Source organism: Vulpes lagopus, chromosome 23 (genome assembly GCF_018345385.1).
Source record: "Vulpes lagopus strain Blue_001 chromosome 23, ASM1834538v1, whole genome shotgun sequence".
NCBI classification, from domain to species: Eukaryota; Metazoa; Chordata; class Mammalia; order Carnivora; family Canidae; genus Vulpes; species Vulpes lagopus.
Genome location: NC_054846.1, coordinates 34,592,136 through 34,611,470, shown reverse-complemented (window position 1 = coordinate 34,611,470; position 19,335 = coordinate 34,592,136). Strand labels below are relative to the sequence as shown.

The 19,335-nt window shown below is 40.6% G+C and overlaps 1 protein-coding gene and 1 long non-coding RNA gene across 3 annotated transcripts in view; one reads left to right on the top strand and one right to left on the bottom strand.

The window, feature by feature from the left end:
* KITLG (KIT ligand) overlaps window positions 1–7,061 on the bottom strand; it is an 81,546-nt gene extending 74,485 nt beyond the window's left edge. The window contains exon 1 of one of the 2 annotated variants that reach the window (XM_041738365.1): window positions 6,852–7,061. In XM_041738365.1, coding sequence (XP_041594299.1) covers window positions 6,852–6,866 — 15 coding nt within the window. In that variant the 5' untranslated portion in view covers window positions 6,867–7,061. The remainder of the gene's footprint in view (window positions 1–6,851) is intronic. The other variant, XM_041738364.1, reaches the window with a different exon arrangement.
* Window positions 7,062–8,549: 1,488 nt separating this feature from the next.
* Window positions 8,550–19,335, top strand: part of LOC121481554 — a 33,087-nt gene continuing 22,301 nt past the window's right edge. The window contains exon 1 of the long non-coding RNA XR_005985315.1: window positions 8,550–8,682. This is a non-coding gene — a long non-coding RNA (uncharacterized LOC121481554). The remainder of the gene's footprint in view (window positions 8,683–19,335) is intronic.

The window sequence follows — 19,335 nt, the reverse complement described above, 5'->3', positions numbered from 1 at the left end:
TCATTTCTATCAGTGGGCTGGTTACCCTACCATTCAAATGCTTGCATTAGGAGAAACAAGCCAATTATGAGAAGAGTTTTGGTCTTAGAGTTTAGTCAAGGCACTTAGATGGAAAGGTCACTGGCTTCACAGATTCTGCATCAAGGTAAAAAGGAGGCAAAAATCCTCAGCAGCCACAGGGCTTTTGTTCAGAAGATGAACTTCGTTTGGCCCCTGGAAGGGCAACAGAAGGTATGTAGAGGAGACAAACACAACGCCCCCCTCTGGGCCGTGCTCTTTGGAGGAAAATTATGCACGGGGATACCTTTTCTGCAAAGGTGAAAGAGGCTGAGGCTTGCCTTTTCAAGTGAGTGCTGACGGTGGGTTTGCTCTTGCTCTCGCCTTTACGCCCTTTTCCATGGGAGCAAGGCATTCTTTGCAAGGCAACTGCCAGATTTTTTGAGCTGCTGTCTGTGCACCAGGAACAAAGAAAAGGCACCCTAACTGCCCCCATTGAGATGGCATTCTAATCAGAGCTCTCAAAACCCCAAGGCAACAGCTACACCTGCAAAGTCAAGTGCTGAATTCCTGCATCCAGGTAACTGGAATATAGCTACTGCTACTTGTTTAACTGTCTGGATCACTGCCTTTTGTTTTGTTTATTTTAGTAGGTGGCTCACTTGACTCTGTGGGCATTTAGAGGAGAAGAGCATTACTGTCATCGTCAAGACTCTCTTTTCTGAGGAACCTATGGTCTCTTGTCTGGAGGAGAGGGCCAACTGATCTTCGAATATTCTCATGCCAACAACAAGAAAAGGACTGCCATGGCTTCTGACTGCTAAGGAAAAAAACTACTGCTGGCTACTAGCTTGCCCCAACCCTCAGCAAATGTCAGTTTTAGAGAGAAGCTAAGGAAAGGAGGCAGGTGAGAGATCATATTAGATCTGCAAAAAGCCAGGGCAAGAAAAGACTCTGCCAAGTGTCATCTATGGGAACTGTCTTTTCCCTGAAGCAAAAGGGCTGTTCCCTCTTTCTTCAGCTTCTGTGCATCCAACTATAGACCCCTCCCCTCCTATCTTCTCAGGATTAACTCTAGGGTGCAATTCAGATACTACCACCACTCAGAGACTTGCCTGTGACTTGCCCATGACTTGTCCAAGACTACTAAGACTCAGCGATTGGGTTCTGGAGCCAGAGCCACACATACGACCCATTCTTTTGATTCTGCCCACTAATACTTCTGCTGCATGACCAGCTGCTCTCCATTTCTACTCCCTACACACAGATGCTGGAGACTACTGGGGAAGCAAAGTGAAGCAAATATTGGGAGGCATTCATTACCTTTTGTAAACTGACCTCCTTTGCCTGTCTGACCTTGCCTTAAGATTCTTCCTCCCCCAAAGAATGTAAAGATTAGAAGAAAGAACCTCTTCAACCATGGATATTGCTAACATAGGAAGTGTAAGTGTCATTCTTATTATAGAGAAATATCGTAGTAGGTGAAATGGCTAAAAGTACAACAGTCTATACTTAAATTTCTTTCATTTCTCCCCACTGGCTGGTTCATGATCATAAAATAATGATTATAATTTGTATTCACACCAACCCAAAGCAATGGCTACATAAATCTCAGAATCAAAGGAAGCTTAAATGCCATGTGGTTCAAACCTCTATCTTACTAGTATCTTAAGAGAATTTTACTGCAAGGCACTTAGAAATCCCCTACTCCTACTTTCTGACTTTACAGTTGAGGAAACCAAGGTTTGAGGAGATTAAAATGCCTTTCCAAAGTCATACAACTTAGTATCTGGACTAGTAAAAGAACTCCATCCCCTAATATCCAAGTCAATGTGGCAGCCTAGAAAAATAGTAAAATGTAGCCAAAAGAAAAAGAGATACATAAAGAACAGTCTTTCTTTAGATGACACACATTGTGATTTTAAAAAAAGAACCATGAGGCCTAATTATAAGAAAATCACTCATCCCTGCCCATCTCCCTTTTTTCTGGACAGAAGGAAATAGGTAGAGATGAAATAATGACAATTTTATCAAACTCCTAACCCTTTAAGCAGTTTTTAGTATACACATACTTAAGTGAAAAGACAAAAACATCTTGCTGCATCTATAAATCAGTAAGGCTACAGTCAATGGTTTCTATGAGACAAAGTCTATACAAAATAATTGAAAACAGCATAGATTATAAAAGCATCCGGTGTTCCAAAATTGGTTTCATAAACTGTTCTGACTACACAGGTGACTAACACCAAAAAAAAAAAAAGAAAACAAAAAAGTCTCTTACAGCTGCTCATGATTCATGTACTAGGAAACAAAGATAAAATCATTCCTCAGATTTATATCCAAATTTATATCCAAATTTACACCCTAATTTACAAAAGGGAACACTAAGGTAATCAAGAAGAGAAAAAAAAAAACAAAACTCACAAACTTGCATAATGAAAAAAAAAAAAGTCATGGCATGTTGCCTGGTAAAGACACCCTGCAGAAATGAATGCATGGCCCCCCTTAGAAAATCAAGTATCTTTAGTCTACAATAAATTCTCCGAATCATACCAGGGGAACTTAGAAAGCAAGAGTGTGGAAATACAGAAGTGAATCAGACATGGTAGTAATATTTCCAGTTTCTTTTTTTATCTTTAATTCTTATAGTATTCAGTTTTATCTTTAAAGAATAGCTTTAAAGGATTTAACATCTCTCATGCTACATAGAGCCTTTTTCACATAATCCAAGTTTGATGTGTATTAATTATAGTCTATAAGCAGGTAACAACCTATAATGGGAGACAATGAATCCATAGATTCAGATTTATAAAAACTTGGTCTCTCTGCTTTGCTGGTTAAAGATCATTTGCAATAGTTTTTCTCTGGCTTTTAAGTTGCCGGCAAGGCAATTCTCTTCTTGGGGACAATAAATTCTAACTACAGTAAACTAAACCATTGTGCTGGGATAAAGGCCTATATAAAATTTTGTTTAGTCCTTTAAATCATCAAAAGAGAAGAATCTTTATAACTAATTGATAATCATACAGATTATAAAATGGAAATCCTAAGAAGTTTAACCATTTGCCTGAGGGTCATTTGTCTTACAGTGGTAAAAGAAAAATCAGAATTAAGTTTTCAAAAGCAAGAGCCTAGAATCTTTCCATTATAGCTTAGGTACTCCCAAGACATGGATGGAGAAGGCACGTGCAGTGGGGTTTAATGGACCATGCAAGAAACTTTCCCTGCAATATTCTGACTAGCTATTTGGGCAGTGATTTTTTTTTAATGTTATTTATGGTGATGGAAGAATTTTAATCACTCATCATTAAAGAAAAAATGTGACTCAGAATTGCTATCTTCAAATCAGAGGAGTTAGACATAAATAAAATTTAGCAATTTTAATTGGTTTGGCTCAGGCCCTCAGATTTCCATATGGTTACTTTCCTTGTTTTATATTAAATGTAATTGACTTAGCACTTGACTTTTAAAGTCTTGGCAAAATGTATCAATTAAGAGCTATATAAATTAGAATTATTTAAAGCACGCATTCCAAATTGAGTGACTTTAAGGACAAAATTTAAAAACGCTCTTTTCACAAATGTTAATTTTTTTCTATAAATGTGTGTCATCACTCAGATGACAAATTTCATAAAGACAAAAGAGGATATTTTCTTTGGAATAACATAAGCTAACAAGCATTCTATTTGTTTCTTTTCTGAGAATTAGTGTGTACCTAAAATGGCCTTTCTATACTGTTTACAAAATGAATTTTTCCAGTCTTAGTATTTCTAAAACTGACAGCAGTCATGAAAACTCTCACAAACCATCTCAAAACCAAAATATAAGTATAACATCGATAAACATGGCACCAGGCCCATTAAACTGACAGCACTTTTCTAATTGGTCTTGCCAAATATGCTGCACAATTGTTATTTAATATACCACTGTATCAGAGCATCACATTGAAAAAAAAAACACAATTGCACATTGAAATAGATGTTCTTTCTAAGCTAGAGCCACAGTTCTCTTCTGAAACTATAAAACCACACAATATGAATAAAATACAATCAGAAATCCGAAAAAATGCAAAGCACATTCATTTCTGTAGGCTCCTGATTCAATTTACTGTTACAATTGCTCCCAAAGACTATTGCCCGTGTAATTACTTCCCAAATACTTAAGTCCATCACACACACTAAATAAATGACGGAATCATTTATCAAACCCCAAGTGGTTGTTGATAGAATTTCCACACTTGGCTTGAGTGAGAAGCCAGAACACTTGGTGTCCCTGAGATTCTTGGAGAGCTTATAATTCAAGCTAAAATTTATTATTATTATTACTACTATTAAATTCTCGTTTTGTATCTTGGGTAATGGAAACCTACTGAACCCCTTGCCTTACGATGGAACTCTGGTATTCATGTCATTTTTTTTTTTTTAAGATTTTGTTTATTTATACGAGAGAAAGAGAATGAGCAGGGTAAGGGACAGGGAGAAGGAGACTCCCCACTGAGCAGGAGGGAGCCGGAGGCTTGATCCTTGGACCCAGGGATCACAACCTGAGCCAAAGGCAGATGCTGCACCGACAGAGCCACCCAGGCTCCCTTGATGCCATCCTTCTAAGTGATTATTTAAACTGTTGAACATGAATAGACGCTCCTCTCTGGCAAGGATAACACTAGATGCAGTAGAACAAATGACCTTACTTATTAATGTCTAATTTCTCTAAGCTATTCCTCATCCACCTAGAATTGCACAGCACATTTCTTTCTAACTTTTGGATTAGGAAATTTAACAACATGAAGGAGGAGGAGGATCTAATCCCCCTTCCCTATTTCCAAGATTTTATTGATTTCCTACTATTTCCAAGTGTATTCTTTTGCAGTGGCAAGAATGTGGAATTGCTAGAAGTATCCTTAAAGGAAACCTTGAAGGTCATTGGATCCCAGGCTATGAATGCCTTCATTCAACAAGGGCACTGCCCTCCTTTGCTTGCAAACCCTTTAACATCAGCAAGATCCCCCAAGGGCTTGCACTTTAACTTGGTTGGAGCAGGTCACATTTCTAAAATACTTAGCAGTCTCAAATGTCCCTGGTCAGCAGCACTGAGTCACTAACGCCACAGCGTTTCAGGCTAGATCGACCTCTTTCTAGTTTTCAATGGAATTATTCCATGTAATCCGATTTACACAGTCATTTAATCAAAGTGAGAAAGGAGATTACGGAGCTCACGTTTGTTTTGCAAAGCAAGGGTGCAAGGATCATCAATCCTACTGACTCTCAAAATGACACGATAGTACATCGTCTCCCTTTGGAGTGTTGGACATTAACCTGATCTATCTCCCGTGTTCTTGTTTAAATAGGAAGGTTTCGCCGCCCCCCCCGCCCCGCCCTAACTAGAAGGTAGCGGTTTCTCCACCAGCTCTCATCACTACCATCCACGTGAGAAGATGCTACAATAACCAGGAATTACTTCCCCTCCCTTATCATTCCACAAAGCAGAAAGCTTGTGCAAGTCAAATAATGACATTAAAACTTTTCTTTCTGTGCCAGTTTTTAACATTTGTATTTCAACAGCACGGTGTGGTGATTCCAGGTGTGGTGTTCAGTGCTTTGCCTCTGAATTAACCTGCTCACCAGACGAACCTGTGCTCCGCTCCTTAGTCTTGGGCAGCTGCCCTGGGGACGGCACAAACGTCCTTTCTGCCAAGCAACGTCCCTTCCCCCGGCCCTTCCCACACCTGTGCATCGGGCTGGGTTCTTCCTACTTCCTTCTGACTGTGCACATTTCCCAGGCCTACACATCAATCTAAAATAGGATACCAAGCAATTCATTCAGTAAAGCATTTTCAGCACATGGATGCCACTCTAAAAACTGATGATCCGGCCAGATTCTCAATCCGCGCCCCCACTTCCACCCCTTGGAATTGCATTCTCGGATGGATCCTCTGGGGGGGTGAAAGGGCAGCGTCACCCAGCTCAGCGCGGATACACAGGCAAATCCCTAAGGGGAGAAGTGGGGAGAGGACAGGACTGCGACGGAGAGAGGCACCGTGGGCGGGGGTCCCGTGGCAGCCTTTTCCAAACCAGAAGCCGGATATTTGCTTCAAGGGGTGGGGGTGGGGGTGGGGGTGGGGGCGAGTCTACTATTCCCCCTGGGCGGTGCTCTACCCACCGCGTTAGGGACTGTGCACAATTTAGATGCGCAGGGGATTGCCTCGCTGTCATTGGAGGCGCCTGTTTAAAACGCAAAACAACAGAAAACTTTTCTCTCTCCTGTGATGGAAGAAGGTGGGTGCGGTGTGGCGGTGGTCGCCCATCCACGGCTCCCTGGAAACCCCGGCGGAGCCGCACGCCGGGCGGAGACCGCCGCGCCAAGTTTCCCGGCGGGCCGGGCAGGTTCCCGCCGCCCCGAGCCCGCCGCCCCCGCAGCGCCCCCGCAGCGCCCCCGCGCCCCGAGCCCCGGGGCGCCCGCTGCCGGTGCACACTACCCTGGGGTCGGGAGGGCGCGAGCCCGGGCGCCCGGAGCGGCTCTGTAATCTCCCGGGACCCACGGGAGACCGTCCCCCGCGCAGGCAGATGCCTCCACGTGATAACCTGCGCTCCCCGGCCAAAGAGCAGATCCTTCCGTTACAGGACCCGCGGCTCCCGGCTGACAGCTCCCGACTTCGCGGCGGCGGCTCCCGACGGGACAGCGGCCGGGTCTCCGCGCTCCCGCTCCTCCCCCGAGGCCCCCGAGGCCCCCCAGGCCCCCCAGGCCCCAGGCCCCCCGGCGGGCGCAGCCCCGCGCGCCGGGGCCGGGAGAGGCGGCCTGCCCCGGGGCGCCGCGCCCTTCCAGGGGGGCCGGCGAGCCCTCGGCGCCCCACTCACTTGTGCCTTCTTCATAAGGAAAGGCAGCGCCGTGGTCCAGCCCAGGCAGCGGTGTGGCGACTCGGCTCAGACGCCCCGGAGCTGCAGCATATTGCGCGAGCGGCGGCGGCGGCGGCAGGTAGTCCCCGCATCGGGCAGCCGAGCGCAGCGCCCCCTCCGCGGCCGTGCTCCGCGGCGCTCCCGGTCCCGGCCCCGGTCCCGGCGCAAGGCGGCGAGAGAAGCCCGGGCCCGCGCGCCGCCAGCACTTTTATGCCGGCCCCTCCCGCCCGCCCGGACACGCCTCCTTCCCTTCCGGAGCCCCGGGGAAGCCAGACGCGGCGGGGCGCGGCCAAGGCCCCCGAAGTTGAACAAGTCGGGCTGAGCGCGTCCCCTCGCGCGGGCGCCGGGGGTGAAGCTCCTGCCGCCGCGTGCGGGGCGCGGCGAGTCCCCGCTCGGCCTCGGAGCTCCGCCCGGGCTCACCTGGCACCGCCCGGGGACAGGCGCGCGCCCGCCGGCCGGGGCGCTCCCCGGACCCTGAGGCCGCAGGAGCTCCCTGGGCGCCTACCGGAGGCGGGGGGGGGGGGGGGGCGCCCAAGGGGTCTATGGTTAGGCCATTGTCTTGTTCCCTGTTGTGGTTTTCTTTTTTTGACATTTTAGTGAATGAACGAATGTTCATCATTAAAAAAACGTTGACTCGGGGTTAAGTTTTGCTAAGGAAGATGCTATTTTCAGAATGGTTTACTGCTCCTTCTTCAGAAATTACCGTCGAAACGGAAGGCATGGTTTATTAAACGTGCAGGTGGACAGCAGCGAATGTTCCGAAGGTGTTATTTGTTAGAGAAATCGGGAAGATAATGCAAAAACAGTGATGACACAACACCATTGTGGGGTGCTCTTAATTACATACCACGTGCCATGCAAAGGACTATTTCCTAGAGTATCTTGTTAAATCTTCTCCTCAAATCTATTGTACAGATCCTATCATTTTTATTCCCATTTTACGGATGATGAAGCAGAGGCTTAGATCAATTTGCCCAAACCACAGCTAGTAAATGGTACAGTCTGATTAGAATCCAGAGCCCTCTGGCTACATAATCTTAAAAAATACTTAAAACAAGTATTTTATTGTCTCTCCAAAACCCTTCTATATATGTTCTTATAACTGGAGACCATTAAAAAGAATTGTACTAATTTTTTTTAAAAAAAGGTTAACCAGATATAACATCAATAATTTTTTGGAACAATAATAACGTATAAATTTAGGAATTTTTTTTTTTTTAGTGAGAGTAGGATTCCAAATCTGCATTAATTAGTGCAGTGTGCCTTTGTTAAAAAATATATATGTCAGGGATCCCTGGGTGGCGCAGCGGTTTGGCGCCTGCCTTTGGCCCAGGGCGCGATCCTGGAGACCCGGGATCGAATCCCACGTCGGGCTCCCGGTGCCTGGAGCCTGCTTCTCCCTCTGCCTGTGTCTCTGCTTCTCTCTCTCTCTCTCACTGTGTGCCTATCATAAATAAATAAAATTTAAAAATATATATATATGTGTCAGACTTACAACCGTAAGAGAACAAGAAATTAGGTAATATTTGAGGCTCGCTGTATTAGTTCTCTATGGCTGTTATAACAAATAACCACAAACATAATGGCTTAAAACAACACAAACGTATTATCTTACAGTTTGGAGGTCAGAAGTCCAAGATGGATTTCACTAGGCTAAGTGTTGGCACTGCTGCATTCCTTCTATAAAGAAGCTCTAGGGGAGAATTCCTTGTCTTGTCTTGCCTTTTTCAGCTTCTAGAAGCTATCCACATTCTTAGGCTCATGGCCTCCTTCATCTTCAAAGTTGGTAAAGGTGAGTTGAGTTCTCCTATTAATAAACCACTCTGATTTTCCCTCCCCTCTCTCCCTCTTCTACTTCTAAGGTCCTTGTGGTTATATTACACCCACTTAGATAATCCAGGAAACTGCCTCTTTTAAAGTTAGCTGATTAACAATATTAACTCTATCTGCAATCATAATTCCCCTTTGCCATGTAATATAACATATTCACAGGTCCAAGAAATAGGATGTTGACATCTTGTGGGGGGGTGGTTCATTATTCTGTCTACCACATTCACTTAAGAGTAAACATGTTTGGGACTTGGAAATGTGGACTTGATAGGACACTGTGCGTCCTTCAGAAAGTGTTTTGCTCCATGTGACTGGAACTCCCAATTGGAAGACTATTTCCCTGTCTATAGTTATGAACATAATAAATTATAAACAAATGAGAAAAAGGATCACAAGAAAAGTTTGCAGTATTAAACGATTGTTTTTACTTTCAATCAGAATGGTACTGCAAACTATTTTAAGCAATAGTGGAAAGAAGCCTGAAAACAAAAGTATGACAGTATTGGTAAATCATTTAATTAATAACTCCTCCCTGGTAATCCCAATTTTAACCAGCCCTTAGGGATAATTTTGCTATGTCAAAGTCTTCCAAACACTTACATATATATATTATGCATAAGGGATTTACACTTCTAAAATGTATTACTATACTCTGATAGAAAGGGAAATGAGTATGAGAGGGGTTGTTTCTGATTCTGCTGCAGGCTCTAGGAGCTTGCCTCCAAGCATGGGTATAGCAGTATGATATGCATAGCTGTAAAGGTTCCCAGGATGATTTTAGGTGGTACACAGATCAATTTTTTTTGTTTTATCAAATGAGCATAAATTAAATATATATATTTAAATGTATACATATATAATATGCATACATATATATCACTTCAAACAGATGATTCCAAGTTGTTTCTTAGAAAAAAGTTAAAAGGTTAATTTAAAGACAGTTTAATGTATATTTTTGTTTTGTTTTATTGGAGTTCAATTTGCCAACATATAGCATAACACCCAGTGCTCATCCCATCAAGTGCCCCCCTCAGTGCCTGTCACCCAGTCACCCCCACCCCCTGTCCACCTCCCTTTCCACCACCCCCTGTTCGTTTCCCAGAGTTAGGAATCTCTCATGTTCTGTCTCCCTTTCTGATATTTCCCACTCATTTTTTCTCCTTTCCCCTTTATTCCCTTTCACTCTTTTTTATATTCCCCAAATGAATGAGACCATATCATGTTTGTCCTTCTCCGATTGACTAATCTCACTCAGCATAGTACCCTCCAGTTCCATCCACATCGAAGCAAATGGTGGGTATTTGTCGTTTCTAATGGCTGAGTAATATTCCGTTGTATACATAGACCACATCTTCTTTATCCATTCATCTTTCGATGGACACTGAGGCTCCTTCCACAGTTTGGCTATTTTGGACATTGCTGCTATAAACATCGGACAGTGCAGGTGTCCTGGCATTTCACTGCACCTGTATCTTTGGGGTAAATCCCCAGAAGTGCAATTGCTGGGTAATGTATAATATTAAATAAATAATAATAAGTACTAAGGGAAGGTGTATATGACAAAAATCATGAAGTTGGTAGAATTACAAAAACTTGGCAAACAGGGACACCTGGATGGGCTCAGCGGTTGAGCATCTACTTTTGACCCAGGGGATGATCCTGGAGTCCTGGGATTGAGTCCCACATCGGGCTTCCTGCATGGAGCCTGCTTGTCTCTCTGCCTGTGTCTCTGCCACTCTCTCTCCGTCTTTCACGGAAAAAACCAAAACCAAAAAACAAAAAACTTTGCAAACATCAATCTATACTAATTTTATGAAACTAATAGAAACAAAGACTAATAAATTAGGCCAGGTTTAAAGAAACCAGGGGGTGAACCTCTCAGACATTCAGGTCAATCTCTTTTTATTCAACTAAGTCATCTCAGAACTCAATGTATTCATCTTCTATTGTGTACTCTCACACTCTCTCCCCCTTCCTCCCTCCTTCCCTTCTTTCCCTTCTCAATTGTCTCTTCCCCCTACCTGCACAACTCAATGGCTCTAGCTACATTTAAATCATCACAGACTTTCATAACTTTATCTTTTGTTTTTTTGTTTTTTTTTTTTATCTTTTGTTTCCTTCATATTGGTGCAGTACAGTTTTGCTGTATAATCATGTTATTTGACATCAAGTCAAGAGAATAAAAAAGCAGGTATCAAAGAGATTAGGAAGAGCTAGTATGCAATTCACAGATTCTCCAGCAAGCTGATGGGGAGGTCAAAAGTAGGTCAGAAAGACTGAGATTTCCCTTTCAGGCAGGCCTTTGGGGGAGACACAGGCTAGTATCCAGTGCCTCAGCAGAAGGAAACCAGGAGCTACTTACAAGTGAACAAGCAGCAGGGCTGTGCCCCAAGTGGCTAGGAGGCATGGGGAATGTTTTCTTATAGAAATAGTAGGCTCCCATTATAGGGTTCAGGGAGTTCAACATTTGGTACATTTGGAAGAATGTCTCTCCATGATAATCTTGTCTTCACTTGCATTCTTTCAATGCTACTTTGTCCATCATGCTGTTTTTTGATTAATGGTTGGAAACAGTTTATGTTTTTTAGTTTAATGTTTTTGTTAAGAGAGAGGTTTAATTCAGTAAATAAGTCTTGTAAGTCTTGTCTCATGAATGTGAAACACTTCTTGTTCCCTCACCATTTGGTGCCCGCCCTGTGTTAGACACACGTGTCGTTTTCACTACCTTTCTTTTAAAAAAGGCACCCCCAGACTGAAACTGTTATTGTCTGACCAGGCCAGATCAGAGGCTTGCCATCTACTCCCATTGTTGTGGGAGATAGAAATGGAGTACGAATCAGTTTTTGATGATGTAACTCCCCCTGCTGAAAACTCTTTGGTACCTTGTCATTGCTCTTGGGATAAAGAAATAATTACTTTAGCAAAGGCTTCACAGCTTCCCGTGTCTGGCCCCTTGCTGCCTCTCCAAAGTCAATTCATGTTGTGTTCCCCTGCTCAGACAAGGGCCTTCTTTCTGTTCCTCATAATTCCTTCCCATTTCAGAGTCTCTGCAGATCTCCTTCCTTTTGCCTCCACTTACACTGCTTTGGTCAACCCTTTTCTCTTTGCCTAGTAAATATCTTCTCATCCTCCCATTAGATTTCAACTCAATATTCTCTATATTCTCTTCCTTAGGCAGGCTTTCTCTAACCTCTGATTCACTCAGCTCCCCTCTTATTATAAACTCAAGTATGAATTCCTTCTCTTGTGTGGTGCTTGCAAAGCAGCTGCAGTTTAACATTTGTCTGTGTGATTATTTGATTAAAGTCACTGACTATGACTGTCCTCACTCATTATTTTATCTTCAATGTCAAGTCCAGTGAGAACATAGTAAATCTCTTAATACTCTTCTAATTAAGTTACTGATGCCAGACATGAGGCAGGGATTGTGCTAGGCCCTTAAGCTTATACTATGTCCCTAACTTCTCACAACCATCATGTAAGGGAGATAATTTTTCTATTTGAGAAATAAGGAAACTGAGAACCAACAAGATAAAGTAGTTTCTTACAGGTCCTTCAAAGAGTACGTAGAAAAAGCATTGCTCTAATCCAGGCATATGGACTATGGTAAGCATTCACTATTTGCCCAGCACACTTTCCTATTCTTCTCTGTCAGCAGCCCTGCTTCTTTCCAGTAGAATTCACAGTGGATTCCATGTCTTTCAGGAGGGACTGTAATTCACAAGGTTCTGTTTCTCCCCCTCTGCAGCCCCACTTTAGAGGTGGGTTTAGGATCCAGGGCTGTCCAATCCCCTGACCTGTGAGGTAGGGTTACATGACCTAAAGTGGACCATTCAGAATCCACTGTGGGACTTATCTGCTAAAGTTCATTGGAAAGATTACCTCTTTCCTGTGGAGTTGCCAAACTGCAAAAATGTGAAACTTCCTTTATCCTTATAGGTGTGTAATTTTACCAGCCTGAAAATTGATGGAAAGCATCAGTTTATGGAGTATTCTTTGAATAATCCATATTTTCTAGTATTCAGAGAATAGCATTAAACCCATTGTTTCATTATTAATTTTTTTTCTTGGTTATGGAAAAAAAGATTAGCAAATATTTTCAAAGATACCAAATACTTAAATTTTTGGTAACTGGCCTTTTTTCCTTTATGCTGTGGCTAAAAATCAATCATAGGCCCAATTTCAAAATCGTCAGTAAATAACTAAATTCCTGAAAATAGGTGAATCTGGATAATACCAAATCAGGGATTCTTTTAAATGTTATTTAAACTCTTTTTGGGAAATTCTAGAAATGTTCATAATATTAACTTAGATTGTTCTATTTAGTGTTATCAAAAAATACTGCTCACATATCAAATGGAGGTTCATTGACAACAGAATTAATGTTTCATGGTGATAATTATAATACAGATAGATCATTATACTCTACCTCTAACAAATAATCAAGAAGATATTAGCCATTAGGACCCAAAGAAAAAGTGGTATTATCAAGAAATTCTAAAGGAATAAGCTTATCTCAAGATTCTAGTAGGAATATGAGAGAAAAATCCAATGGATCTTTGAGAAGGAATTTACTGGCATATTTAAAATTATTAGTTTAATTTTATAGAAATAATTCATATCATTTATTCATCAATCTATTTGACAAATATGTTTAATACCTCCAGATGACTAATACTTTCCTTTAAAACGTATTATCCATTTCCATCATTCACTGCCCTACTTCAGTCTCATGAATCTTACTTAAACTATTTCAGCAGATCCACCAATGGTCCTCTTGTCTGGTCTTTTTTTATTCCAGTCCATTTCAACTTCACTGCCAACATTTCAGTAGCATCTGTAAAAATCTAGTCATACCACCTCACTGCCTATAAATGTATTTTGATTCTCAGGACCTGGAGAATGAAATCCAAACTTCCCCACAATATGGCTACAATATTTATAGCTCCCTAGATTCATTTACTATACCAGCCACTTCTGTTTAACTAGCCATATTGGACTTCTTAACATCTTCTGACACCTTTGTTCCCATGTTCACATTGTTCTTTTAGCATGCAGTAGCTTTTTCTCTGTTTTCTGCCTGAAATCTCCTTTTCATCATTCAAATCCTAGTTCAAATAACACTTCCTCTTTAAGCAGAGTGTTCATTCTTTATAACCTTAATTAGGTTTATAATTAATGGGAAAATTAATTTGTAATACATGAGTACTCACTCAGTGAAGGAGAAAAGGATATTGTTCAAAATGTGATGAGTAAAAGAATAAAGTGAGCTGTGGGAATTTGATGGGAACATTCTAGAGAGAGAATACGAAATGCTGCTTGATAAAAGTTAACTATGTCTTCATGTCATTACATCTGCTAAGTTTAACAAATATTTTTTGACTCTATTTTCTAATGGAAGAGGTATAATTATTTGAATTAACTTATATAAACATTTTGCTTGTCTTCTAATCCTTGTAGATTTCAAAAACTTATTTCATGAACATAGTTTTTAAAACTAGAAGATAATTTTCATAAATGTAATTTCTGTGGTTAATCTACCAGTGAAGAAACTGGGGCCAGAGAGGGCTAATTTACATCTGGAGAATTCACATCTCCAGAACTGACTCATGAAACATTAGTCCAGAAGCACCACCTCTAAGGAATCAAGATCAAAGAGCAACTATTCCACTCTTGTTTATAGTCAGCAGTGATTTATTATTAATAAGAAAATGATTTAAAGATTATTCAGAGAAGGATTTCTAAAGAAGAAAAGTTGAAATTGATTTTCTAAATGATATGTATATCCTGAGAATATGCTTCTCTATAGTCTGTATTCCCAGAATATAGGACACTGTTGAAATCTAAAATATATATTTTAGGTGCTCAAATACCATGTTACAAATTTTATGTATTTTACCAGAGGCCCCTCTTCTCCATGACATTTTGAAAAGATATCATCTAGTTGTACATCTTTGCATAATTTTCCTTGTTATGACTTTCACATGTGTCTCATAACTTTTCTGTGTATTTTTAAAAAAATATTTTATTTATTCATGAGAGACACAGAGAGAGAGAGGCAGAGACACAGGCAGAGAGAGAAGCAGGCTCCATGCAGGAAGCCTGATGTGGGACTCAATCCCGGGACTCCAGGATCACACCCTGAACCAAAGGCAGGCACTAAACCGCTAAGCCACCCAGGGATCCCCACTTTTATGTGTATTATATTAATTTGTTAGTGTTTTTGGCAGTGATGTTACCCTCTTCAGTTATTTGTCTTTAAAAGAGATTTGTGGCTCCAACTGTGGCAATGTTCTTTTCTACATTCTTCTTTTGAAATATGTGTTCTCTACTGAATCACTTAAATGAGAAGTTTCTAGAGCATGGCTTATTCCCTAATTGACAAGTTAGTTCTGTACAACTTTTGAATGGCGCTGCAATAAAGAGTGTAGAAACATGGATGAATATACTACTTTATAAAGCTCTATGACAAGATATTATGCAACTCCCTTGTTATCTTTTTCTATAAAAATTATACACAGGGAATATCAGAGAAGCTGTCACATATTTGGAATTTTTCTTTCTTCCTTTTTTAGGCAAGTGTCTTTAGGTGATAGAGAATGGGTTTGCCATCAAGGTGGCTAGTCAGCAGATAACTCTACTATTGTGGGTTCCACAGTCTGAAATAAGCATTGTAGATACTTTTTTAAAAAAAATTTTTAGTGGATATGCAACTTAATTAGACAAGTACCAGATTTTTCATGTCTCTCTCAGTGTCATCAGACCACTTATCAAATTTGGATAAAAGACATTTGTTCACAATGTACCTCATTGTCTGTGTTTTCCCTCAGCTAGAAACTGTTTGCAATGACCCCATCTTTAGAGGTTATGGGGATCTTGACCAGTTTTCAACCTATTCTCTAGAGGCCTTGAGGAAAGTGAGGTCTTTCAGAATCTAGACATCCAACTTTAAAATGGCTACTAAGCTCTGGACATTGTCATCACTAGCCACATACACTAGCCACCGTCACCTACCTTCCTCTTTTTTATTGTTTCCATTCAGGGCTGCCATTCCATGCTATGAAGGCTCCTATGGTATCTGAGATACCACCTTTTTTATTCTAAAGACCACATTCCAGGTGAGACAGTACATAAGAGTAAGGGTATTGTTACCATAACAATAAATTTTTAAATATATACTTTCTTTTTCACTTCTAAAGAATGCATGCTTAAATTGGACTGTTTATTGCTCTGATATCTTTCATTTATCTTAAAATATGTAGGATAGTATTGTGTGTGTGTGATTTAATTGAAGGTATATCACCCAGGTGCTGTAAGGGTTCTATTCAGGAATTTCAGTTCAGGGCTAGCCAGCCAGCTGTGTAACTAGAAGTTCCCTGCTCTAGAGGATACTAATGCCACTACTTTTTTAAAAAAAATCCATATCTGTATCATATAAACTTACTTTACTTATATATGTTGGAAATATGTTAGGAGTAAGAATGTTAGATATCACTCATAAATAGCATACTATATTGCAAAATAATTTTTTAAAGCAGGACAATGGTTGCTTAGGCAGCACAATGGCAGGACACAATTCATGTACGAAAGGCTCATTAGTAAAATTAAAGCTTAGGATATATGAATTGGATAAAATCGTTCTGGAGGCATAGATAGGAATAAGGTATAATAATACAAGGAAGTTAGCTTTTGGCAGTAGAAATGACACTCAAGCCTTGAGCCACAAAGAGACTGATTCCAGTCACTGGTGTGGGAGGATTTCTAATGATGTGTTTGTCTTTAGTAAATATTTCATGCAAGATGTTAATGAGAGCACTTAACTATACAAAAAGCTGGGACTTTATCAAGCTTTAAAGAAATGTAGTATGACCTGTCTATATATCAGCATACCGGTCTCTATGTGTTACAGAATTTGGTCTGTGATTTGTTTTCAGTATGATCCAGAGGCCACAGAATAAACCACAAATAACCTAAAAGCTGTGCATAAGAAATTGACTTGAAGTGAGTTCACAATTGTTTATGGAGCACTCATCCAATGCTGAGTACTTTGCATATATTATTTCATCTTTATAGTAATCTACACAGTACTCCTTGCAATACTCCTAACACAACTATTACTTTCTGGTTTTGGTAAACCATCTATATATAGGGTGTTGCTAAGCATTGCCATTACTTGGATAAAGAAAAACAAGGTAATCGAATGCACCTATGAGGTGGGTATAATTATATTGTTTTACAGATTAGGAAATTAAGCGGCAGGGAGTTAAGTGACTACTGAAAGTCACAGAGCTAGACCAATCTTGGATTTAACTTGTGCCTGATTAATTCTAAAAATCCATCCTTCTAATCATGATGTTTTAACTGCATCCATGAATGTTTCTTGTTATATAGAAGAATTTATGGTCTAAGAAGTGAGGTAAGTATTTCTGATAATACAGTATTAACATTGTAGAGTTTTTTTGTGTAGTCAAAAGGTAGAAAATAACTTGTCAAGTCCTGGGGCAAACTGGGTCGCTGTCAGGACTATAGGATAATCAGACACCTTTCAAAGGAGTACTCTCAGCAAGGAAAATGTCCTTAAGGACTCTGATTCAAATGACTGATTTCATGACAATGAGGGACTCTGAAAGCCGAACAAGGTTCTTTTATGTAGAGCAAAGGAAATAGGCTAGCATTGAGTCTTTTCAGAGCAAACACTGGAAGCTGAAGATTATCTGTGCTGATTTTTACCCTAATCCCCAGTTATTGGGTTTCTGGTTACCTGACCTTAGTATAGCTTGTACAATATCATCTCTGTAACCTTTGTGTTTCTCGGTTTATCTTGATCAACTATCAGTGCAAAGTGAGAAGCTGCCTTTCATCTGGTTTCCAATGGTGCTAACTAGAAAAGGAGAAACTAAAAAGTTTGCATTGAGCAGAAATAAAGTAGTCAGGGTATTAAAGCACCTGACGGTAAATCTAAAGAAGGTATCTGAAGAAGGAAGGTTTCCTAGGGAGAAGGTTCACTAAAGAATATTGGCACCATAGGACATTGCGAACAAAGAGGGTTAACTAAAATCTTGATTTGCAGTGGTACAAGTGGTACAAAGTTTTCCTATCTGAACCTCAATAAAGAGTTTTTGTCAATTCATCCTTATGCTGAAGCTGTGCTCCTAAATCTAATGTATCAAGGATCTGGCATCATTAAGGAAGATAATCCTAAGAACTCTTAGCAATATAAGCAAAGCTGGCAAAAAAAAAAAAAAAATAGAAGTGTAATACTACATAAGCTTTCCTCTCTGGAAAGAAAATAGGACAGGTTTGACTTTTGGAGACCATCTGAATCAGGTAGAGGAGCTGAAAGAGGCTTTGTAGCCAAAGAGGGAGGAGAAAGTGAACAAGGGAGCTGTAAAACACAAAATGATTTATTTATACCTGTTTACTAGATGAAAAGAAGAGGCATATTTTACTTATCTAATGTGCTTTTTTTTTTTTTAGTGGAAAGAACATTATGAATTCAGTAAACAGACCTGGGTTTATTTATTTTTTGTAAAGATTTTATTCATTCATTCATAAGAGACACACAGAGAGAGGCAGAGACATCAGCAGAGGGAGAAGCAGGCTCCCTGCAGGGAGACTGATGTGGGACTTGATCCCAGGACCTGGGAATCACTACCTGAGCCAAAGGCAGATGCTCAACCACTGACCCACCCAGGTGGCCCAGACCTGGGTTTAAAGCCTGGCTTCACCATTTTCCACTTGGGAAATTTAGAGCAGATTCTTTAACCTCTCCAAGTCTCGGTTTTCCCAGAAGTTAAATGGAACTTCCAGTATCTGTCTCCCATCAGTGCTGGAGTCTCTGTCACTAACCTTCTGTTTTTGACTTTGGGCAACTCACTCTCCTGAGCATTAGAAGCTCCATCTTTAAAATGGGAATAATTATGCCTCTGGCTCCACTTGGGGAGTTTTCCCCTGCACACATGGACCAAACATACAGGACTGATGCTCTTGGTGGCTTTTGTTCCATCAAACCAGAATAATAATGACTACCTAGTAGTGGCACTTTAAATTAGACACTAATGTATTTCAGATCCTTAGTTTATGTTAGCAAGGTGATAGATGGTGCATAATATGCATGCAGTAAATATCAGAATTACATTATTAAATTCACACAAGATCTATAGGTGGCATTGGCTTACTCAGTACTTGCTTTCATAGAAAAAAAAATACATGCCATAACAGACAACATACAAAAGTTTCTCATATTTAAATTGTGTTCTCCTTTTTTTCCCAAAGAATAATCATATCCTCTTAAAGAAGGACACACATACATCATACTCCTTAGTGTCTAGAAAAGAAGGCTGAGATCCAGAGAAATTTAGTGATATTTACCAGAGATGATATGACTTTAGGGAGTCAGGCTTGGATTCTGGATTCCTGAATTCCATCTTAGTGATCTCCTCATTACACTTATTCTCTCTGTTCTATGGGTCTGGCACACCTTTCTAGAAATCCTGTTACGGCAAACTGTAAGAGCAAGAAAAAAAAATAGGCTTTCATTTTATGACTTCATGATATGTTGATATCCTTGGCTTATTGTTTCACTTTTTTAAATGTAAAAAAAAGATAATGAATT